General features: G+C 25.2%; 2 protein-coding genes and 1 long non-coding RNA gene across 4 annotated transcripts; 2 read left to right on the forward strand and 1 right to left on the reverse strand.

The window, feature by feature from the left end:
* Window positions 1-1,157: 1,157 nt before the first annotated feature.
* LOC101515285 (myb-related protein 306-like) lies at window positions 1,158-3,035 on the forward strand. The gene is made up of 3 exons (XM_004489335.3): window positions 1,158-1,409; window positions 1,658-1,787; window positions 2,141-3,035. Exons 1-3 carry the CDS (start codon window positions 1,277-1,279, stop codon window positions 2,847-2,849), a joined length of 972 nt encoding a protein of 323 aa, XP_004489392.1. The 5' UTR covers window positions 1,158-1,276; the 3' UTR covers window positions 2,850-3,035.
* A 9,718-nt stretch (window positions 3,036-12,753) lies between these two features.
* LOC113785406 (uncharacterized) lies at window positions 12,754-20,292 on the forward strand. Its single transcript, XR_003471479.2, has 2 exons — window positions 12,754-13,291; window positions 19,976-20,292. It is a non-coding gene; the product is annotated as an uncharacterized lncRNA (long non-coding RNA).
* LOC101515611 (mini zinc finger protein 2-like) lies at window positions 14,550-15,227 on the reverse strand. Of its 2 annotated transcripts, none has more exons than XM_073365310.1 (2): window positions 15,128-15,227; window positions 14,550-14,981 (listed from the first exon to the last, which is right to left on the reverse strand). In XM_073365310.1, exon 2 carries the CDS (start codon window positions 14,936-14,938, stop codon window positions 14,669-14,671), a length of 270 nt encoding a protein of 89 aa, XP_073221411.1. In that variant the 5' UTR covers window positions 14,939-14,981; window positions 15,128-15,227; the 3' UTR covers window positions 14,550-14,668. The 2 variants fall into 2 exon arrangements, with proteins under 2 accessions (XP_073221411.1, XP_027187539.1); XM_027331738.2 differs by having other exon boundaries at window positions 15,110-15,200.
* Window positions 20,293-25,929: the final 5,637 nt, after the last annotated feature.

The raw sequence follows: 25,929 nt of genomic DNA on the forward strand, positions 1-25,929 counted from the left end.
TAATAATAATAATAATAATAATAATAATAATAATAATAATAATAATAATAATAATAATATACGTTCACATAACATAAACATGAATTCACACCGTTAATAGCGATCTCTTAATTTATCCCTTTAACTTCTAAAGAAGCATATGTATGAGACAAATTAAACTATAAATGATTCCCTCCAAAAATGTCAAATGTGATGATGTACTACCAATCGAAAGTCAATTTTATAGATAAGTTGAAAGGGAAAGGGCTGCATCAAGTTCACTAAGCTAAACCACACAAACCAATGTTTTAAATCACAATTTGTTATATAACGATTGTATGGTTGTATAGTTGAGTCGTGATCTTTATGGTTGATATAAAAAAATTGCATTTAAATATAACCAATGCAACCTTAATTACGATTTTAACACTTCCAAATATATAATTTTTTTATATCATTTTTTATTTTTAAAAATAAATGTTAACAAGTGTCATTAATCATTTGTTAAGGAATATTGAAAAATTTTGAATTTTTTAAAATTTAAAATTTGTGTTATTTTAAAGTAAAATTTATTTTTAATTATTTAATAGATAAAGACATTTGTTAACATTTGCTAGCAACACCTACGTTGAAAAACAATGAAAACTTAACTGAATAACAACCTTGATGTCGCAATTCACATCACATTCGTGGAAAATTTTAAAGCCATGTTGAGCTCAACTACTATTCACAAGCATATAAAGAAGAGCAAATATTATTTATTTAATTTTGAAGTTAAAGAAGGGAAAATATAATATTTTTGAAATTATAAAAAGAAGGGTATATTGGTACATAGAGAAATAATATGAAAAAAGCTTATGAGTTGGGTAAAGTGACCACCACCATGCAAAACCTTTCATCTCACATCACATAAACATTAATGGTAGCTATGATTTTAGAAACTTTAAAAAGTAAAAAATAGAGCTTTCCCAGTGCAGTCACATTGAATGCACAACGCGGTTTTGAGAGGCACAAAGTGTTTAGAGAGAGAGAGAGAGAGATATAACTCTATTGAGCTGACTTTTTCTTTGTCTTACTCTCTTATGAGAATAGTTAATGCTATTGCTGTCAACTTTTGACTATTTACACCCTTCTCTTTTTTCTTCCCCTATTTATACACCCTCTCGTTTTGACTCTTGCTTTAACACATTCCTAACAAGTAAAAGGAAAAGAAAAAAAAGGCAATATTTGAGTAGAAACATATAAAAAGTTTATATATATTTTTTTAAATTAGAGAAAAAGGGGTGTATAAGGAAAAATGGTAAGACCACCTTGTTGTGATAAAGAAGGTGTGAAAAAAGGACCATGGACTCCTGAAGAAGATATCATTTTGGTGTCTTATATTCAAGAACATGGTCCTGGAAATTGGAAGGCTGTTCCTACCAATACAGGTAATTAGTTTATCAATATTTTTTTTTTTAATTTAATTTAATTTTTTTGTCTCTTTATCTTATTAAACAATATAACAAACAAAATTTTGATTTTTTTTTTACTAATATTGTGATTTGAAATTAATAATATTTTTAGATTTTGTGTGTGTCTTGTTTTTTAGACAATAATAAAAGGAAATTTTTATTTAGTTTTTTTTTAAAAAATGTTGTGATTTGGAATTAATAGTCATGTTTGTTGTTTATTTCAGGTTTGTTAAGGTGTAGTAAGAGTTGTAGACTTAGATGGACAAATTATTTGAGGCCAGGAATCAAAAGGGGTAACTTCACTGACCAAGAAGAGAAAATGATTATTCATCTTCAAGCTCTTTTAGGAAATAGGTATATATTAATTAATTAACCTTCAACTTCTTTTTTCTAGTATTTTAATTTTAAACATATACTTTAATGTTGAAATTACTCGCACAATTGAGTTTGCTTCTCAAGTTGTGAAATTTGATTTTCAGAGAATCTTGATTTTCAGAGAATCGCAATCAAATATAATTAATGCTGTCTTAATCGCTTTTTAATTGTAGTCATAGAGACATTAAAAATCGTTGACGTTGTAGACATTTTTTTAAAAGTTTTGAATATATATCTTAAAAGTAAAATTTAATTACTCATTTTCTTCAAAGTTTTTATTTTGAGATATTTTCATATGCTAAAATTGAATCACAATGATTAATATTGTACAGATGGGCTGCAATAGCTGCATATCTTCCTCAAAGAACAGATAATGACATAAAAAATTATTGGAACACTTATTTGAAGAAAAAGCTCAAGAAATTGGAAACAAGCAATTGTTCTGAATCAAGTTTAGGAAATGAATTTTCAGTTTCTCAACCAATTGCTAGAGGTCAATGGGAAAGAAGGCTTCAAACCAACATTGACATGGCAAAAAAAGCACTTAGTGAAGCTCTTTCACAAGACAAAAGCACTTTTAATGAAGGAAGGGCAAAAGGGTCAATTCATGTTGAATCAAAACCAACAGCAACACAAACACAATCTTTTTGTTATGCTTCAAGTGCTGACAACATAGCTCGTTTGTTAAAAGGTTGGATGAAAAATAAACCAAAAGGGTCACATAGTAATAATAATTCATATGTGACACAAAATTCATTTGCTTGTGACAATGCTTCTAGTGAAGGAAGGGCAAAAGGGTCAATTAGTTTTGAAATCGATGAGACTTTTGAATCTTTGTTTGGTTATGAGTCTTTGGAATCTTCAAATTCTGATCAATTTTCACAATCTGTTTCCCCTGAAGTTACAATTTTCCAAGATGAGAGTAAGCCAGAGATTGGTGATAATGAAATTATGCATTTCTCTATGCTTGAGAAATGGCTTCTAGATGATAGTGCTTGTCAAGAGAAAAATAGCCTTAGTGAAATTAATTACATATTTTGAAAATTGTTGCCACTTTATTTTAGAATTTTAAATTTTGTAAGATTCTAGGACTTACCCTAGTTGAATATCTCACTTTGGCCTTTAAACCCTTTGGTGGTAGAAATGTAAATTCCAATCCAATATTATTGACATTATAATATGATGATGATCATATTCTAATTAATTCTTAGATGTCTCACTATGAAATTTGTTCTCTTTATCACAAGTTTAATGTTTTGTATTTTATGTTACTTGCTTTATTCTTCGGCTATGTTTGGATTGATATAGTAATTTTGTTAAAATTCTTTGTTCGTGGTTCTAATTTCCTCAATATTACTACCAATTAATATATGCACTTCAATGGAATTTTATTTCTATGGCAAGAAACAACTTAATAACACAATCTATAAGATGAAATGTGTCATTTGAATAAAATATAAATAAAATTGATAATTGAAAAATTGATGTATTTAGTTACAAATTTAATTTAAATACTCTAAATTTTTAATTTATATTTTATTTCAAAATAATATTTTTGTGATACTATGATTTTAGAGAGATATATCTTGTCTCGTAGTCATCATGTACATAAAAAGATGGAGTATATAATTAAGAGACCAAAGTCAATTCTATCATTTACTTTGGCGTTCTTGGTTGAAACTTGGATATCATAAGCAAATAAAAACTCCATCATTATAAGCTTTCATTTTATTTTGAAGATCGCTAATAAGAACGTAATCAAAGAAAAGTTTAGTTTGTATAGAGAAATACTTATATTTATTACTTTTACAATTTTAATTTACATTTATAATACAAAACTTATTTTTATTGATTTTTTAATATATATTTTTGACTTAATTGCAGTTTTAGTTATCTTATTTTAGTTGAATCGCGAAAATGATCTTCCCATTTTATTTCTCCCAAGTTTTGATCATCTGAATAAAATTTTGGTCCAAAATTTTATAAAGTGTCATTTTTTTAAGTCACACCACACCATTTATGATCATAGATCTCAAGTACAATTGTTGCGCCACGAGATCTTGAGGCATGATGTGGTTTAAATAAGCGCAAAAAAAAAAGATATTTCATCAAGTTTTGGACCAAAATTCTATTCAGAGGATCAAAACTAAAAAAAAAAATAAAATAGAGAAACTATTTTTGTGATTCAACTAAAATAAGAGGATCAAAACTGTAATTAAAGTTATATTTTTTAAATTAAACAGGGCCAAAGGCCAAAAAGGAAGAATGATAGAGAAATCAAATGAGTAGAGATTACTAATAAATCAACACTCACCAAAGAAATAATATCACTAGGATGATGATAAATTTTTTAATAACAACGTTCAAATTAAGAACTTAAATTATATTTATGTTATTAGAAGGAACAAGAAGATGAATTTTACTCAATTGTATACCAAATATTATTTGATTTATGTAAACTAAATATGACCAATTGTTGGTTTATTAAGTTGATAATTTGATATGATAGCAACCAATTTTCCAATTATGGTGACTATGAGAATGAAGTGGAAGAGTTTCTTAAAATTGCAATGAACAAACTTCTTAAACAAAGGAACAATTGTTTGTCTTTGTGTTAATTGTGTGAACATCTAAAGGGATTTGTAAGAGATATTCAATGTGAACATGCCATGATAAATTGTAAAACACAGTAAGTGTGTTTCAAAGAGAGGAGATTGATGTAAATATGGACAATGGATTTAAGAACATGATCTATGAAATTGGACAATAGTACTCTTTTCAACAAGGACATGTGTATGAAACTTTGTGCTAAGAAATAACACTAAAATTAAGAAAAGTGGATTTTCCATCTTTTTCTCATTATGTTTTCATCATGCATGATGTCATAATTACATCCAGCCTTATCTTGTGTTTTGGGAGAACGTTTTCATCTAGCTAAATTCATGAACCTAGCAATATATATATTAGAAGAATCAATATATATATATATATATATATATATATATATAAACATTAAAATTTACTAATTCAATCATAAGTAAAAAAAATTAGTTGAATATATGATTTCCTACTCAATTCTACAAATGATCATATAATTTTAAAATTAATTTATACTTTATTAAATAATTTTAAATGAAGTACAATAATTTTTTCAATAATATAAGTGAATATCGATTCTCAAATTACTTAGCTAAAAGTTTTGAATCAAATAATAATTTAATTATCTTTTATAAAAATGATCAAAAGATAGTATAATATAACTGTAATCGATGAAATACAACATTTGATTTTATTACTATTAAGATTATTATTTATAAAAAAATAGAAAAGAAAAAAATATTATTAATAACAACAATATTCATTATCATTTTTTAAATGTGATTTGAACCATGTTCTTTGAGATCTCCATATCAAATTCTTATCATTAAAGTAATACCTGATATTATTATTATTATTATTATTATTATTATTATTATTATTATTATTATTATTATTAATACTACAAATTTACAAATTATTAAGATTACGTTTACATACATTAAAATAATATTGATTTAAATACAATATTACGATTACGATACGTTAACTTATTTCACATCTCATATTACAGGTCTTTTTGTTACATATTAAAGGAGATTTTTAGAAAAAATCTAAGCTACTTAATGTATATTTGTTATCATGGTAAAAATTATTTTTAAAATCTTTAGTAAAATAATTTTCAAGAGAAATTATACAAAACAACTTCTCATTCAAGCTATTTTTATATTTGATTTTCAAATTTTCATTTTTTTTAAAATTTCAAACAAATCATTGAAAACTCCAAAAATCAATTATTATTATTTTTAATTAAAAGTAATATTTATTTATTTAAATTAGTAGAAATTATATCAATCATGAATAAGACAATTCTAAATTGTTAAAAGTAAAATGAATAACTACGATTACTCTCACATCACTCATGTCAATAGTATAAAACGACAAAATATCTACAAATGTGACATAAGTTACATATATGATAACATTGAAGTATGTAAAACATCTATGTTTCTTGAAGGTTAACGTTGATGACACAAAAATTATTTATTGAATCTGTATTGTATCAAAAACTAATTATCGATTTAAACCAAACAAATACCAATACGACAAGAAAAGTCAATATCTCGCACCACAACGACGAATAAAACTTGCGTTCTAATGTTTAAAAACGATGAATTAAAAGTAATTAATAAAAAATTTAAAAAGTAACTTGTAATGACAAATGGACCCTAATTCCTTTGCTCCCCATTTCCCTCTTCATCCCATTCTTATGGACATCAATTGTAAGAACTGATTGGCTATAAGTATGCTCATGTGATTGATTTTTTTCTCTCTTGTTTCCACAATTTGTTTCATAGTTTATATTCTAGCTGTGAATTTAACATATCCTTACTGTAAAGGGATGGGAATTAAAAAAGAAAAAACTTAAGTTTACTGCAAGCTCGAGACTCATGTGTAAAAGAAATTTAATTTGTCCAATTTTCATGGGACCATTTTTCATTATGTAATAGAGCCATACTAGTATACTTGGACAAAAATGCATATGTCAAATGTTACAATTAAATAATACCACATTAATGAGTGCCATAATTACTTTGCAATAAAAAGTTTCTTGGCATGCATCTCACTTAGAAAGACCAATAAATTGCCTATAGAAAGAAAACCAATAAATTCTTCCTTACTAATTATTACGGTTGGTTGTATCAAAAAAAAAAAAAAAGGTTTGCTTGGAGTAAATGCACTTACTAATTATTAGTAGGAATATAATTTGAGTTTAATTATTAGGAATCGTCCTATTAATTATTTATTATTTTTTTTGTCAATAGAAACGTCCTTCTCAAAATGTCCTAAAATTTAACTGATTTATTCTTAGTGTGTCATGCGACTAAATCGGATATCAATTTTGTAGTACGATCTAAAGCTATTTTTTTTCATAAACTAAAAAATTATTAAAATAAAAAAAACACATAAATTTGGAGCATAAACCTAATTACTAAAAGTGTGGCAATACCATAAAAAATTTAATGAGAAGTTAAATATGTAATTTTTGAACTTTGAAATTTAAAAAATGTTTTTTTTGTTGATTTAATTAATGGTGAGATTTCAAGTTTGAACCGCACAAAACAAATTCAACTATAATATTAACATTTGTCAGTTGAATTATAATTTCATAATTATTGTTTCAATCACTTTAATTATTTAATTAATATAAATATGCATAAAGAAATCAAATCCACTTTAATCAATACAATTACTACAGTCGATCTAAGAAATTCAATAAAAATTGAATGAATACTCTCATAATATATTGTGATTTCAATAAATTAAGAATTTTAAATATCAACCGTTTGATCTTTAATAATCAATATATATATATATATCATAGTAATAATATATTAGCCTCGTGTAAATAAACTATTTAGTGAATTAAACGACATCAAATCAATTATAAAAAGAGATTTCAAGTTCAAATAAAAAACGCTAACATTTAACGGTAAACTACTCTAACAACTAATTTTGTTTATAACAAAAAAGGTAAGAATGCATTAAATGAATTTCTTGTATATGAATCCTACACTACTTGGCAAATGGTCCTAGCAGCATTATTAGTTTTGACCAATAGGCCATGGTTTTCATATAGATACTGTGTATCTTTTGCACCATGTATTAGAATATGTGTACTTACTTATCCCTATAGTAGAAATTTAGAAGAATAAAAAAATGTTGATTTTTTGCACAAAAAAATAATAAAAAATGTTGAATCATGAGAAAACCTTGAGCAACAATTTAAAGTTGCCATCCAAAGCTAACTTCGTAATGACAGAATCATGTGCCACTCAAGCATGATCTTCTGAGACAACCTCATTGTGCATTTAGTGCAACCATGTGGTTGCATATACATATACTGCTTTGACAGCTTTTATTGTCATACACGTAAAATTGATATGAAAAAGACATTTAATTTTTTCAACTTTGGTGATGTAAATCAACAACCAAAGTCTTATGTATGAATTTTTCATATATGAATTATTCACTAAGTTTAGTATTTTAATTGAGTAAAAAAATAGTTTAGTATTTTAATTAGGAATGTTGTTTGGAGATATTTTAGTTAGGAATTTTGATAATTGATATAGAATATATCAAATGTTTTATATATATATATATATATATATATATATATAGAATATACACTTTGGTTACGTTATTAAAAAATAATCATATATTTTAAAATTGTAAATACTAAATATACAGTTGTACATTTGCAAATTAAAACAAAAAATATAACCATGTCATATAATAAATAACATAAATAAATGTAAGTGTTGTAAAAAAATATTGATACAGTTTTTTATTAAACATAAAAGAGGTGTGAATTTGTTTTTTTAAAATTAGATGGAGTTAAATGTAGTTCCCCTAACTTTAAAGTAATATAAATATATTTAACAAGTTATACGATACAATAAAAAATATAATATGTATCAGTATTAATAAATTTTTTATCAATAATTTTATTTAATTTATATATATATATATATATATATATATATATTATAATAGTATGTATCAAATAATTTGTTTCTTATTAGCTTTTAATTCTTCTAACAAATGTTAAATGTTTTGCATAAGATAAGTAATTCTATACATTGTTTACAATTTAAGCCTAAAGGACAATTATATGGGAGAAGAAGTAACCGGTTTAAAATAATGGATTCTTTGAGTTGAAATTTTCTTTCACTTTAGAAGGAAAAAAATAGTTATAAGTATCAATTATAAAAATATTTAAGATTTGAATAATTTCATAATTTATTAGATTTAAAAAAAGTATGGTGTCAAAAAATGATCTAAATAAATGATTTATTTGTGATCATTATTGTTAAAATAATATTGGGATCTACAATAAAAATTAACCAACAAAACATAAAAACAAACAACTGTAGAGAAAAAATGAAAATGGAGAACGTTCTGGGTTTTCTGTTGAAAATGGAGAACGTTCTGGACATAACTGAAAACCAGAAAAAAATAAAAAAATCAGAAAACGGAGAACATTCTTGGTTTTCTGCTGAAAATAGAGAATGTTTTGAAAACACTTTTTCACAATCAATGCAAACGAAAATTAAAAAAAGATAAGGGAAGAATAACACCCAAATTTACGTGTTCGGCCTCAATTGATGAGACCTACATCACGGGAAAACAAACAAGATTAATCCACTATTAATGATTGAAGTTTTACAAGATTAAAACATTCTCAAGATTGATCTCCTAGTATCTATTAGTGTTTATGAACCAGCAATACTAACATTTCTCTCAATCTTTCTCCCTTTAATTTTATTTATCTAAATTTCTATGAATCACGAATTGCTTATGTCTCTCTTAGTTTCCAGCTCTTACTGCTACTACAACCACATTGCACAGCTGCTACTATATTACAACTTTATTTATAGTATACACAAGCAAACTAACTATAACCACCTATCATAACTAACTTAGGTAAATGTAGTTATAACAACTACTAAAGTTTAACCAACTTTAGTTAGATAATTTGAGACACATATTCACAATTATCATTGACATTTATTTTTTATTTTGGTTAATTTATGTTAATCTTCATTTTTTGTTTTTGAGGAAATTAATCTTATTTTAAATAAATGAATTTCACACATATTTCACATGAATTTTCAGTAACCCACTACCATAGAGAACAAGATGGGCCATACCTTTGCTAATCTCTTGTTCCCTCCAAGGTTCCCTTGTGTTCACACGTTTATGCTTTTTATTTAATTTGACCAAAAACATGCTTCTTATTTAATTATAGATTAATTTAGCCTTTATCTAATTTAACCTATATCCTGCTCAAATATTTCTTTGATTTTTCTTTACATGATGATTTTATTGCTAATTCGAATCGATTGACTTGTCGGCGACTAAAAGAAATTGAATCAAACAAAAGAAGTTAATATCATATAAAGTGATGAAATGTAATTTGAATTTCGACTTGTCAATGACTTAAAGAAATTGAATCGGACAAAAAAAATTAGTATCATATAAAGTGACGAAATATAACTTGAATTTCGACAAAAAGAGAAAATCACATTTAGTGTTTGACAATGTCCAAATAAGAAAATTTTCCTATAGAAAGAAATTTTGTTAGTTTACATAATCTCTATATGTCTCAAATTTTTTAAAAAGAAAGTACGAAGAGTGTTGATAGAAAATTTCATTGTAATTTTACTATAGAAAAAACCCAATTGTAATTTTTCTATATATAAAAAAAAACCAAGCTTAGATGCTTGTGGCACAAAAATTATGAACCAAGAAGAGTTAGCTCCACACTTTCGATGTTAACTTCAATCAAGGGTCATTTTACCATAGGAGAAGTGTTACCTTCTTAGGGTCATCAATGTTAATCTCATGGAATCATTTTGCCAGCCAAATATTGCTGAATTCAGTGTTGCATATGGAGATAATCACAATATCAAAGATTAAGGAGATCGAACTATTAGGGAAATGATATTAAAAAAAAAGAGTTTAGGGAAATGAAAACATAATGTATACCAATTTTGTATCATATAAATTACAATTGATAAAATAATATTTCATTTTTCCATTTTGTTGTAATGTTCATTAATGTTACAGCTTCAGATAAAATAAATTATCCGGACATCTTAATTTTGTTATTATTGTAGACTTTGTCACCTTTGTAAGTTTGTTCTCAGATTCATCATTTTTTATTTTAGCAATTTTGTATTGTAATATTCTCGATCAATATAATTTATATCAATTGAATGAATAAATATCATTTTTAATAAAAAAAATAATAGTAAACAAATCTTGAACATTTATTACATAACTCTAAAACAACAACTATGCATCACCAAAAAAAAAAAATTAAAAAAAAATTCAAGAATAGAAAAACTCCATTTAAAAAAATAAAAAATAAAAAAGGGATAATTTTTTCATTTGATCATTTGATTCCATTTGAAAATCAGAGTGTGTGACAAATGTGACAGTTCAACGAGAATCAGTTGGTCTAAAATAACAAAGAATGTGTTTCTATTGGCTTATACCTCTTCCTCTTTTTTTTCTTCTTCTTTTGTATCTATCCTTTTATTTTATTTTTCGTAATGTTTTGGATTATGGGCTCGGGTATTAAATGGTCTTTTTTTTGGGCTTAGTAGAATTGTGTATGGTTACAATCTACTCCCTCCGTCTCTAAATAATGAAGACATTTGAGATTTTTTGCTCGTTGCAATCTTTTAGCTTTCTTGGAAAGAAATGTCTGCTTAAATTTTAAATAATAACAAAAAAGATTATCTTGATTCACCATTGATCCATAATTATGTTCAATTCTATAAGATATTTTATTAAAACTAAACAACATAGCACGAGAAATACAAGAATGTATTGATACAACAATAAATTAAAATCACGGATAAATGAAAAATGAGGAATTAAAAAGGCATTTAAAACAAATTTATAAATTGATATCATCAATAAGGTGTATTAGACAAAATGAGGGTATCAATCTCGTTAATTATCTATGTTGGCCCAGTTTCGTGTTGGGCTAAGCCCAATATTCGATTCTAAAAAGTAAAAATAATATTACATGAATATTCGATAGTGTCTTTGCCTTCCTCTTTCCTCAAATTGGTTCTTTACACTTTTGGCCATTTGGGAAAATGCTGACAAAAAAAAAAAAAAAATCAGTAGAAGAGAGTATATAACCAAAGACAATCCCTAACGTAAAAAAGGGTGTGCAAATCCAAACTCATTCAAACAAAATTCGTTGATAAAAAATATAAAAAATCGCACTAAATTAAATATTATTGAATGTGTACAATCTACCTCAAGAAAACCGAATTTCGTTATTACTTTTTTAAAATTGATTTTTATTATTATTTTTTTAAAATTAAATTGAATTGTATATATAAATTTGAAATAGTTTTATTTATTTATTTATTTGTTATTATGAGATGTTATATTAATTTATTGTTCATTGATTTTTAATTTATTTTAACAATATCTATTGATTTATTTTCATCAATTTTTTATAATTATTTTATACATTTGAAACTTAATGGATTCTTGTTTTTTCATAAAGTTAATTTTTAGTATATTATATATTGTATTTTGCATCAAACTTTTAAATTTACAATGACTTCTATTGTTAGTATTAATAGAACTTTTTCTTATTATAATTTGGATCAAACGAAAATCAATCCAATATAAAGCGTATTTAATTCGATTAGATCAAAATCATATTTTTTAAAGTAATTATCTAAATCGAACCATAAATATTTAGTCTAATGGTTTTTCTTTTCTTCTCAAAACCGATTCATACCACAACACAAATTGCCAATAAACACAAAATAATCAAGTGCTTGAACATTAACACCAACAAATTGAAATAAACAATTTCATTAAAAAGAGTACAATGGTTACTCAAACATTAATTATATGAAAGAATAATAAACCACTTTGCAAACAAGACAATATACTAGAATTTCTAGAACATTTGCAGATGAACCAACCCCTCTAAATTTCTCTTGCTAATTTAACTTATTTTAGTATTTCTTTTGTTATCCATATCATGTGGAGCCATGCTAATATAGTTGTAATTCCCTCGTTTGCGGTTATCTTGTGTAGTATTCTCAATCCGAGAATCCAAATCAAAAGATTACAAATGTCATAAAAATATGTGATACACTTGTTTATCAATTTAAATTAAGAAGGAAGAAGGAAATGATAATTTGGAACATAAACATTATAGGATGCATGGTATTGAAAAATATTCCTTTGACTATTTGTCATAAACAAACACCATCCTACTATTACATATATTATTATTTTTAACCATGTGTGAATAAATTATTCTATGTAAAAGTTAGAACCATAGTACAATAAATGCATGTGTAAGAATATTATTTTTTTTGGTGAATGACAAGCATGCATGTGTAAGAATGAAAATGGACAAAGTGTTAATTTCTACCTTCATCTAAACACACCATCTCATTAACATAAATAGCTAGCTATAGTAAAGTTCATTCTTTTGGAAAAAAAAATTAAAATGGTGGAAAAGACACACGTTTAGCTATATATATTTCAAATAATTAAACAATGGAATAATTTTTGGAATAGACATATACCTGATTCATATGTTAACGTATACCTGAATTTTTGTTTCCTTCCATGCTCAAATGCCTAACTTGTCTACTTTTTATTCAAGCACCTCACATGAAAAATATCTATACATACAAAAAGTGGTACTTTGCTAACTCCTTTTTTTATGAAAGCTAGCTATAAAGCAACACAATAAGTGTCTTACCCTTTGCACATTCTATACATGTTAATTTTGGTTTGCAGCCACTTGATGAAATAACTAAAATGACTTGTGTTTGTGTCTTTCTATTTCATTGTTACATGAATTTGTCTCTCACCATATGCAAAAGGTATGTTATATGTACCTTTTTAATTAATATCACCATTATCTTTTATATTTTCATCTATCTATGTTCACTTTAATTTAAATTTATACATGTATATAGTTTATATATTTAGAGTTTGACCAAACCATATGCAACACCATATATAAGAATATTTTATATAAATATATATCTAGGTTAGTGTAGCTAGCTTAGTGTTTTTGTGTTACTTTTACTTTGGTTAATTCTAGTAATCGATTGCATAATTGGCTAATAATTAAGTAGAGAGATAAAACTATATGAAACTAAATAATATTTAATAATTTCTTATCACCCTTTTATATTTCCCTTTAATAGTTTGAACTAGCTTAAATCAACTTTTTTTAATATTTTTGAAGCTTAATGAAACTTCTTTATTTCAACAACCAACATGATTAGACATGTGGACCTTAATTATAATGATCTCAAATAGACACCAACTAGTTGAATGGAGAGTTAATGATCATTCTAGTATAGAACTTACCAAAATGGGTTAGTGGCTTTATGAAGATTAAGAGAGATTGATGAAAAACTTTGGTTAGTAGCATTAATATAAAGTTTAATTCATTTAGCTTATAAAGGAAAATATTCTATATACACAAACTTCTATAGTTGCTATACTTTTACACATTTGTTATACAAGACAAATTTCTAAACACACTATGAAAAACTTATTGCATATGCATGAATATGTAGTAAAAAAATAATGATATATTAATTGAATTTCTAAAAACTATTTTTAACCATATATATGTAGAAAATTAATTTAAGAGATAGAAAATATTGAAATATAAAAAAGTAAAAATTATTGAGAAGGTAAAGGCAAGTGGAGTTTGGTATAGTGTGGAAGGCTCAAAGGTTTAAAATGGAATCAAAATCAGCATCCAACAAAAAACAAATAGAAACTAAAGAAAATAATAACCAACCAAAAAACCAAACTTCCTCCTCGTATCTCAAACTGAAAAACAGCTTTATCAAAGTACAAAGCAATTAAACAAATTAAATCCTTAACACACATCTTAATTAATTATACAAAAGATGATCATAAACAAATCATAACAAAAAAAGAAGACAATAAAAAAAAAAGTAGATAACTAAAATAAGAATAGAACAAGATCTCAACAAACTTTGCACACTTCTCTTCATAAAAACAACCTCCTCAATAAATTACCTTTCACTTTTACCCCTTAATTTACACACATCAACCTTCAAAACTATATATATATAATTATAGAATATATAAATATATATATATAGTACCACTCCCAAACTCTCAAGTAGCATATATAATATATATACTAAATATATTACAAGAATACCATATATATATATATATACTTGTTTGATATATATAATGAAACAGGTTCAAGTACCATTAGAGTGAGGGGAAGAACATTCAGAAACAACTTCATTTTCAACTTCTCTTTTGTGAAAGTTTCTATGACAACCACAAGCAGCACAAATTAAAGCAACACTTGTACCTTCTTCACCACTTGCCATAAATTCTCTACAACCATCAACAGCATAACCTCCAACATTAGCTGCATGATTCTTTTGACACTCTCCATATTTCACACTTCTTTGTTGATCTTCACATGATGATGTTCTTCTCACAACTACTTGTCTCTTCCTCATCTTCAAAACTATTTTTTTCTTCAAATTTTTCTTGCTTCAAACCCTGCAAAAATTATGTTGAATTTTTTTCAAAAATGTTTTGTTGAAACAAAAACATAAACTTCAATAGAAAGAAATTAAGTAGAAAGAGAGAGAGAGAGAGAGAGAGAAAAGAGAGAGAGAGAGAGAGACAAGAGGAGGAGAGGTTACTCTGTGTATGCTGAGCCCTAACCCTAAAAATGTGAGAATGTGTATTTATATGGTAAACTCGATCTCCTCAATTAATATTTAAATGTTAGCAAATAAGTGAAGCCAGCTCATAATCACTTTATTTAGTCTTTTTTTTTTACTGTATGTATCTACAATTCAATCATGTAATTTTTAAGTAACGGTGGTTTATCTCAACTTAGAAGTTCTAATTAATGTGGAAATAATTATATGGATTGTCATACATTTAATAAACCTCTTGTACTACCTGCAATATAATTTATTATAAATATAAGAAATTTGTTTGACATATATTAAATAAGTAAATTCAACTTTTGCCTAAAAAAAGTAAATTCAACTTTCCACCATAAAATTCTATTATATTCTAAAAAAAGGAAATTATACTATATGTTATTTTTAAAAATGTGTTTCACATTTGAATCTTGAAGATTAAAAAAAAAAAAAAGTAGTTAGAAGGAGAGACTCCACAAAAGATGATTAGTCAACTTTCTCAAGAGGTATTAATAAGAGATTCATAAAGTTAGTAGATACTTGGCACTTATAATCAATATAACAAAACTATTTAATTTGTAAGGCTAAAAAATAAAGTTAATTGAAGATTACAATAGAAGAAAGTAGGGATGTCATACACACAAGTAAATAGTACTATATTTATTTCTTTAAAGTAATTAAAGGTTTCTCTTATTCTAAAAACACAAAGCTACAAACTTGATCTAAATTACAGTTCACATAGGAGTATTTCTTATATTGAATTTACTAATGATTGACTTAATATTTTGAACCAATAATAAATAAATTATAATTTTTAAATAATTTAAAATATTATATTAATGATTTTTTCTTATAAAATATTAAATTACTTAATAGTTAGCCGAAAGTAAAAGGATTGTTATTTATTTCTAGAATTTAATTACGAGTGTAAAAATATATTCAAATCATATCTTGATATTTTACAAGTATAAATTTAGAAAAACAATGATTTTTTTTATATCATTTTTTTTGCATTTGACCAAAATGCCACACTCCAAATATATATATATATATATATATATATATATATATATATAGAAATGTTCTATTTTTTTGTCCCAGTTGCTGATTGCAACGTGAAGGTGAGACGATGTGAAGACAAATTTTTTTATTCTTAATAGATGGTCATCCCGAGGATGCGACCTTGTATTGGTACTTTTTGTTGTTGTTATTTAACAAATAATTCTGTTTATTATTATTTAATAAATTATAAATAATTAAAATATTCAAAAATTCAAAATAATATTAATAAAATAAAATACATTAATAAATAATAATAATAATAATAAATAAAATATATTATTAATAATAATAATTTGAATTATATTATAAATTTTAATAATAATAAAAAGAATAATAATTTTAATAATAATGTGCCAAAGAAAAAACAAGAGAAAATTGTTATAATATAAGAAAATTGTTATAATAACGTGCCAAAACAAACAATGTACTCTTAATATTTTGCCGATAAAATAACTTATTTTCTTAACAACTCCCTCTTATTGAACAATATTTTTTTTTCATAAATATTATTAAAGTAATTAAATAATAATTATTAAATATTGTTAATGTAATTAAAAAATAATAATAAAAATATTTAAAAATATAAAATTTTAATAATACAATTAAATAAAATATCAAAGTTAACGTGTTTGAGTAGATGTGCGAAAATAATTAATATGTTATATTATTTTGACATCTTAATTCTATTTTGCAGTTAAATTAACACTTAATATTATTTTGTTAACAATTGAGTTATTGATTATTTAATAAATTAAAAATAATTTAAAAATCAAAATGTTGTTAATAAAATAAAATAAAACACATTAAATTGAAGGAAAAAAATGCAGTTAAATCAGAGAGAGTTGTTAAGAAAATACGTTTTATTTTATAGATAAAATATTAGGGATATGTTATTTGTTATTATAACAATTTGCTCCTCTTTTGACACATTATTATAACAACTTTCTCCTATTTTTTTTTATCTAATAAATAAAAATTAATAAAAATAATAATAATAAAATATGAATTTGATGTATTTTTTTTAATATGTGATATTTTTTTTTTAATTTAACGTGTTTTGTTTGTTTAATTTAATTAATTTTATTTTATTAAAATAAATTACTTTATTATTATTATTATTATTAATTTATTTTATTTATTATTATTATTTATTAATATATTTTATTTTATTAATAGTATTTTTAATTTTTTAAAATATTTTAATTATTTATGATTTATTAAATAATAATAAACATAATTAATAATTAACAAAATTATTTATAAAATGACAAAAAAAAAAAAAGTATAGTAGTACAAGGTCGCATCTCCGGGATGCGACCGTCTATTAAGAATAATTTTTTTTTCTTCAACTACGGACAAAAAGTAGAATATTTCTATATTTTTTTTTTTCGGAATGTGACATTTTAGTCAAATAAAAACAAGTCTCCAATGAAATATGTAAAAATAATTTACACAATCTTTTTTCAGTGTATACACTTTAATTGCATATAAAAAAAATACAATATTAATGCAAAGTCTTTAAACTCTACTATGAATATTAGTAACATATTATGATTTTTATAACCTATATGTTAGCATCATGATGTAGGAGAAGTTTTTAGTCAATGAGCTACAATTGAGTCATGTTTTGAGATATTGGACTCAAGAATTATTGCTTTCTTTCGTAACAATAAGAACGACACTATTAAATTATGAGTTATTATTGGTGATTGTTGACATCTTTTTCTACTTTTTAAGAATGTTTTCACGTTGAGTTTTTTTACATACAAAAAATGACTACATCTCTACTTAATTAATTTTAAGTCTTGCTTGATATATCCACATGTATTCAACATATTATCATAAATGAAATATTATAAGTATTTTTTTTTTCAAAAAATACAGTATTTTTTTTTACCTTTCATGTATGCTTTATTTATTTTGTTCACCTAATTTTTTTTTCTACAAAAACTAATTATGAAACTTAAACCCACTAATTATAAAAAAAATAAATGTTTAACATATATAAATTTAAACCGACACCATATATAACATATCAAATCAAATGTCCCACAACTTTTTACTTAATACTTACATCAACTATCAACTGATAAATAACATTATTGTTAAGTCGAATATTATATATACCATCTTTGTAATTGTGTGTATTTACCATCTTATCTATAAACAAATAAAATATATTAAGAAATTAATAATTTTCATATTTTGATTAATTAATAATTAAAATATTGTAAAAAAATAAATAATAAAAAACAGAAAATCTCAAATTTGAACCAAAATTCAAATATATCAATATAATTACCGCCACCACGCTACCAATTAAACTATATTTACGTGACAAAGAAAATGTCTTTCTTTACTTCTTAGTCATATGGTATATTAGTGATAGAGTGATGATACTAAATATTGACAAACTATATATTCAGCCACCTAACTTTATTTCCTTAGGAAAAAGTTAGATAGGAACACATATAAACATATTATGTCTCTATTCTTCTTTATCAAGAATATCTTTGCTATGTTTTCCACCAAAACAAAATAATATCTTTCCATGGTTTTGCCATGGTGAAATTTGGTGTATTTTTTCACAATTCTGTAGTTGTAACTATTATATAGGATATATTTTTTTCTCTATGATCGAAGAAACTACAAGTATTGCTGGGGTAAGGGGAATCCAATAGGAAGAAACTACATTGGGTAAAACAATTGCCAAATTATTGAATTAAACGACATTGTAGTGTGTTTAATTATTGAATTAAACGACATTGTAGTATGTATCTTTTTTATTTGTCATGGTTTTATCTCTTATAGTTTTTAAGGAGACAATTATTATTTGTCTCTTGGACTATTTTATTGAGTTTTAATCTAGTCCCTTAATGTCTTTTATTTTCTTATTTATTTTATAATAATATTAGCATGCAGACGAAGATTCAATGTCTTTTATTTTCTTATTATTTTATAAAAATTATAGCGTGCAGCCGAACATTCTATTTGTGTGTTTTTTCAATGACCAACATTTGTGTAGAGTTTATTAAGCTTGTTTGTATAGTTTTAATTACGATTTATAAATTATTTATATTTTATATGTTTTTTGTATTTATTAATAATATAGTAAAATTTGTAGTGCACAAATATAAACACATAAAAAAATTATAAGCAAATTGATTGAAAACTGTTAGCCATGATCTTAAAAAAAACGACAACAACAAACAACATATCAATTTTGAATTTTTTCAGAACTATCCATATCGGTACTAGAATGCATAAGGACAACAGTCATAACTCTTTGGAATGTTTAAACTTCCTTGGTAGTAGCTATTGTTCTCAAGAGCTTAATTTTATTAAGCTAGAATCTTGAAAAAATTAGACTTAAAGATTTTGACGGTACTAAGCTAGAACCATGAGTAAAGTTGTTTCTTAAGAGGTTGAATGTAACAAGCTAGAAACTTGAAAAAACTAGAATATATAGTCGACTGGACATAAGTATAATTTTGTGAAAAAAATAAATTAGTTTGATTTAGTAAAAAAATCTTTTAGATTAAAGAAAATAGACATAGCTATTAGTTGCATTGTGAACTTTATCTTTAGCTTGTAGTAGACTTGTGTTAAAAAGAGATTCTAAAAATCTTTTTAAACTTATATTGTGCTTTTAAAAGTTAAGTTATGTCTTTGGTAGTAAATTCAACATTTTGAGTCTTTTAGCTATGGAAGTGTTTATGTTTATTATTTCTCCTTAACCAAACAATTATTGAAGTATTGTTTATCTTTTAAGTTCAGCTATTGTAGGTGAGTAGTTGAAATGGAATAATGCAACGAAAATAACAGGGTCATGGAGGGTTCTGACTTTTGGGCATTAGAATATCAATATAACTACATTTTGAAAGACAAAAAAGTTGAAGATTCACCTTGGAAAGAAGAAATGAAAGATTCAATTGCTCTTCTTTATGTGTAATTTACAATCTTTCTTTGCTATTATATCTTTAAACATGAACTAAATATTTATATGATTAGGATGTATATGACCCTCTTTGAATCTACGTAGTTTAGAATATTTATTACTATTTATGCAATTAAGATTTAGTTTTATTCACTAATTCTTATTCTTAATACTTTTCTATTATTGACATTATAAAACTGATCTTAGATTCACTTTACTATTGAAAAATAGGTAGTAAAAACTAGAATTAGAATCAATGTTCATGTTTCAATATCTTCTATAAGAATACAGAGTGTTAACTTGTTTGTGATAAATTAGTGAACTTTCATGTTTTAAGTAACAAGTGATCACTTAAGAAATTAAGGTTCACTATTATAAAAATATATATTTTGAGACAAGAAATTGGTATTAATCTTTAAGTTCCATTGTCTACATTGACAATCATAGTTTAAAAGAATTATCATATATATTATACTATAAAGAGTGTCACTACGCAAAAAATGGTATTTTACAGCGCATTTTTTAAACCATTACAGCGCTTTTTCAAAAAATTAAGCGCTGTAGTATCCAGCGCTGTAAAAAGATACAACAACGCTCTTTAAAATAAAAAAAAACGCTGTAAATCTCTTCTAAAAACGCGCTGCTTGTTGTATTAGTTTTACGGCGCTTTTTAAAAAAAGCGCTGTAATATGCATTCATTTATTTCAATTAGATCTCTTTATGGGATTATAACAACAATCTCCTTCATAAATCGTAATATATAGTATCCGCAGTCTATGTTGTTAGTTTGACGAGAGCACTATAAAATAAAACATATAAGTCAATAAATATTTGTGGATTGATTGTTAATGAAATTTTAAAGCCATACATTTCAAACCTTTATTGGAATCCATGTGATTTATTTGATTTTTGCTTCGACACTGTAGCACCCATTTGAGCTCGGAAAACTTGTAAAACACTATCAAATAAATGTGATTATTAGCATTAACAGACACATTATATATATATATATAAGAAATAAATGAATAAATGAATACAATACCTGAAGAGTGCGAAGAAATACGTAGAGTTCATAGGGTTATAATTTCGTTTAAGAAGAAACAACGAGAATGCGCAGAAATACGAACGGTTCGTAGGACATAGTAGGGTTCTCATTGAGAAGAGTACGCAATAATGTTCGTAGGGATAGTAACAAATATGGAGATGATTTGCAATGGAGATGGTTAACAATATGGTTCGTAGGGACATTAGGGTTCGCAATGAGAAGGATAATGAAGAGGAGAAGGACACTGAAGTGTAGAAAGTTTATGTAATAAAGAGGAAACTGAAACGATTTACTGTTATATTTTATTTTTTAAAAGCCTATTACAACGCTTTTTTTAAAGAGCGCTGTAAAAGACCTCCTTATTTTACTTTTAAAAGCCTATTACAGCGCTGTAAAAGACCTCCTTATTTTATTTTTTAAAAGCCTATTATAGCGTTTTTTTTTAAAGAGCGCTGTAAAAGACCTCTTTATTTTACTTTTAAAAGCCTATTACAGCGCTTTTTTTAAAGAGCGCTGTAAAAGACCTCTTTATTTTACTTTTAAAAGCCTATTACAGCGCTTTTTTTAAAGAGCGCTGTAAAAGACCTCCTTATTTTACTTTTAAAACCTCTTTATTTTATTTCTTAAAAGCCTATTACAGTGCTTTTTTTAAAGACCGCTGTAAAAGACCTTCTTATTTTATTTTTAAAAGCCTATTACAACGTTTTTTTTAAAGAGCGCTGTAAAAGACCTTCTTATTTTACTTTTAAAAGCCTATTACAGCGCTTTTTTAAAGAGCGCTGTAAAAAACCTCCTTATTTTATTTTTTAAAAGCCTTTTACAACGCTTTTTTTAAAGAACGCTTTAAAAGACCTCCTTATTTTACTTTTAAAAGCCTATTACAGCGCTTTTTAAAAAAGCGCTATAAAATACCTCTTTATTTTATTTTTTAAAAGCCTATTACAGCGCTTTGTTAAAGAGCGCTGTAAAAGACCTCCTTATTTTATTTTTTGAAAGTTTATTACAACGCTTTTTTATAGACTTTTTAAAGCGTTTGTCCAAAAGCACGGTAAAAGACCTCCTTATTTTTTTTTAAAAAACCTTTTTACAGCGCTTTTCCAAAAAGCGCTCTAATAGGTCCTTTAATTATGTGAAATCAAAGTCTTTTACAGCGCTTTTTTTACAGCGCTTGTCAAAAAAGCGTTGTTGTATCGTCCGTTATGTTTAAAATATCATACAACAACGCTTGTATTTAATAAGCGCTATAAAAGACGCGCTATAAAATGTCATTTTTGGCGTAGTGTGTACTTCATTTGAAACTATATAACTTCTAGAATTTTCACTTGAAGTTAATTACTACAAGAATTTCAATTTGAAGCAAAACCACTCCAAAAAATTTCCCTAGTAGCTAAACAAATTCAACAATTTCTTCAACATGCCGAAAACCAAGCTAAAAGTTAATGGTGCAACTTCCATATTATTTGTTTTCATAAAATTCTTCAATAATCTACATTATAACATAATACATATTGCATCGTTGTCAACCAATGTTCATATACTATTCAACATCTTATATTTTAATTACGATGTTTAGAATAATTTTTTATGTCTGTGTTTCGCAACACAATCGACCTTTTGCATACTTGTGTCATGAAAATAAAAAATAGAAGGAACAATGGTGATGTGGGGCACTTTTGATCAATTTAGGCATATAAGAGCATCTACAAGAGCGTTGAAGAACTATATTATCAAATGATGAGCAAAAATAGCTAAGGGAAAAGAGGTGCTTTCCAACCAAGAGGTGCATTCCATAACACATATCACCATTACCTAACCAAACTCCAAAGGCAAGAAGTTAATTTCTTTAGAATATGTTTGGAATTTTTTTCTTATACTATTTTGCATTCTTTCTTAGTCTTGAAGAATCTAGCATATGGTCAAAGAGCTCATAATATCTTTTTTTTTAGATGTGTTGGGGATGGTTATTTATGTTGAAAAAAGCCACTATATTCTAATGAAATTAAGACAAGTAGTTATAGAAAATAAAAGGTCAACACAAATTTAACGAGGTTCCAAAATATGTCTACATATTTTGGAAGTAGAACTTTAAGTATTTCATTACATCTTAGTATTAATTTGGTTACATCTTTGGTTACAACTTTAAAACTCGTAAATTCAAAAATATATTTTGTAAATTTTTTAAATTCTCTATCATTATATTTGGAGTTTATTTTTTTTGTGTGTCGAATTGAATAATAATATCCCAAGTCATAAGGTGACGTGGAAATGCACATTTAATTTGTTTTGAAAATATGGTTATTTTTTTAGATTTTAGATTTTCTTCATTTTAAATTTAAATTTTCTAAGCAATGTTTTAATGACATGGAAAATAATATTTGTACATCACCATGTGAATAGAGAACGACGTAGAAATTTTGGAAGTGGAGAGAAAATCTTATACTATCAATATATTTACAAAAAATTCATTGATTCTTTAGCAATAAAAGAATGACTTTATTGTCATTAAGCAAAAAATTCATAAGATTACTATCGAACATACATTTTAGATAATAATGTATGTTCGTTATTTTTGAATTTCAACAAAGAAATACTAGGATCTATTTTTGCCCAAAAGCTAAATAATATATTTGGGGTTGAATGAAATACTAGGATCTATTTTGCATATATAATCAACATATTGGTGCCATTTTCAACCAAATAGTTACATAAAAAAGGGTAAACAATATCTCTCTTTTTCTTTAAATTTGCCAATGAAGGTGAAAGATTGGACTTGAAATACCATGTTGAATCAAATTTTTCCCATCAGATCAGTGTCTTCATGTAATATCTCTAATGATTGAGTTTGAAAGACAAGTTTTTGGAAAACTAGCTGGAACAACAAAGTATTTTGTATGGTGAGAGAATAAATAGGCATGTCAAATCAAAAGTTAGTTGATAAAAAATATTATTTTATCAAACAACTCATATTGATTAATATTGTCTTAATTTATTATCATTGATGCAAAGTACAGTAATATTTTACAAGTTTTATATATAATAATAATTGAAGTATATTATAGAAAAAAATAATTAAAGTTCTATAAAAAAATGAAAAACGACATTTATTTTAAAATAATTTATTTTTATTAAAGTGACAATAATCGTAAAATAAAAAGAATATTTAAGAGTTATTAGCAAAATATTTTTTGTCTTAACTATCTGATTTTTACAATAACTAAAATATAATAGATCGAAATTTAATTAGAAAATAGATAAAGTCTAATAATTAATAATTTTAATTTAAATTTAAATTCTCTTAAATAATTCATTAATATGACATAGATAATTTAATATGATGAGATTTTAGAAGAAAAAAAACACATAAATAATGAAGTATTTTGTTACTTAACTACCCAACCCGTATTGTGATATCCAATGTAAAAGGACTCAACATTATGACATTTAGGGTCCTTAAATAAAAGCTAGGTAGCATATTAAGCCTCTAATTAATTGACAACAAATTAGTATTTTTGCTTTCAAATCATGCTAGCTAGAAATTGATGTGAAGGTAGACAAACCAATGATAAAGATGTGTGCAATAATACAATTTTTCCATTAATGGTGATAGGGAGATTCCTTTCGTACTTGGACCACACCATGATGAATGTAGATTAGTAACATTCAAATTTTATCCATAAAAGCTTTATGAGTGTACAAACACGTTAATGGTACATTTGGTTCAACTTGGAGGGAATACTATTCATTATATTCTCTACTGTGGAAGAGATAAAAATATTTTTTTATTAAAGTTTATTTTATCACCCTAATTGATTCAAATATGAAAGTATTAATTTGAAATTTTTTTATTTATATAAATTATGTTTATATTAAGTCGTTAGTTGATCATTTTAAATATAATTTATATGTAAATTCATATAATGTACATGAATTTTAATTAATAATTGAGTGTAGAAAAAGAGTGATAAAAAGAGTATTGAAACATTTTAGACTACTTTAAGGATTGTCAGTTTTTTCACAAATAAACAAAAGTTTTCTCACGTACTTTTTGAGAAACTTCTCAAATGGTCATTCATCCCATGAGTGTTCAAACGGAAACACATTTAACTATAACGTTTTTATATTATCAAGGTCCGATCCAAAAACTTCCTCTAGTAGGAGCAATAAAATAGTATATATATCTTGACCGAACAAAAAGTATTACAAATAAAAATATATAGGATCTTCTACAAACTCTTACGAAACTTCATACACTGAAAATGTTCAATGAGTTTTTTATTGTCAAGTTTATCAAACATGTCATTCTCTATATATGTAACTAAAAAATCATTTAACCACTTATCCCTCAACGATTGCGCAATCCATGCTTCACAAAATTGATGGCACAAAAAGATCTTTCAATAGTTGTAGTTGCCACAACCAAAATCAAAGCTAATTGTAGGCATAAATATATCATTGAATACACAATATGCTTTCTAGTTTTCAACAATATTTCAGAAAGATTGGTGATTCCATATAACTTTGAAAATTTATCATCAGATCAAACATCTATGAAAAAAGTTTCAAGTTGACTTTCAAGCTCCATTAGCTCTATAAAAGAAAATTCAAATGAATAAAACTTATCCGAATTAATCAACTACTCCTTATCAAATACAAAGAACGAATCTCTTGGATTTAAGCTTGCTACACAAGGAAGCAACTAAGTGCTCACCTCGTTAAATATATTATGAAGTTATTGAATTTTTTTTAGCT

Source organism: Cicer arietinum, chromosome 2 (genome assembly GCF_000331145.2).
Source record: "Cicer arietinum cultivar CDC Frontier isolate Library 1 chromosome 2, Cicar.CDCFrontier_v2.0, whole genome shotgun sequence".
In the NCBI taxonomy this organism is placed as follows: Eukaryota; Viridiplantae; Streptophyta; class Magnoliopsida; order Fabales; family Fabaceae; genus Cicer; species Cicer arietinum.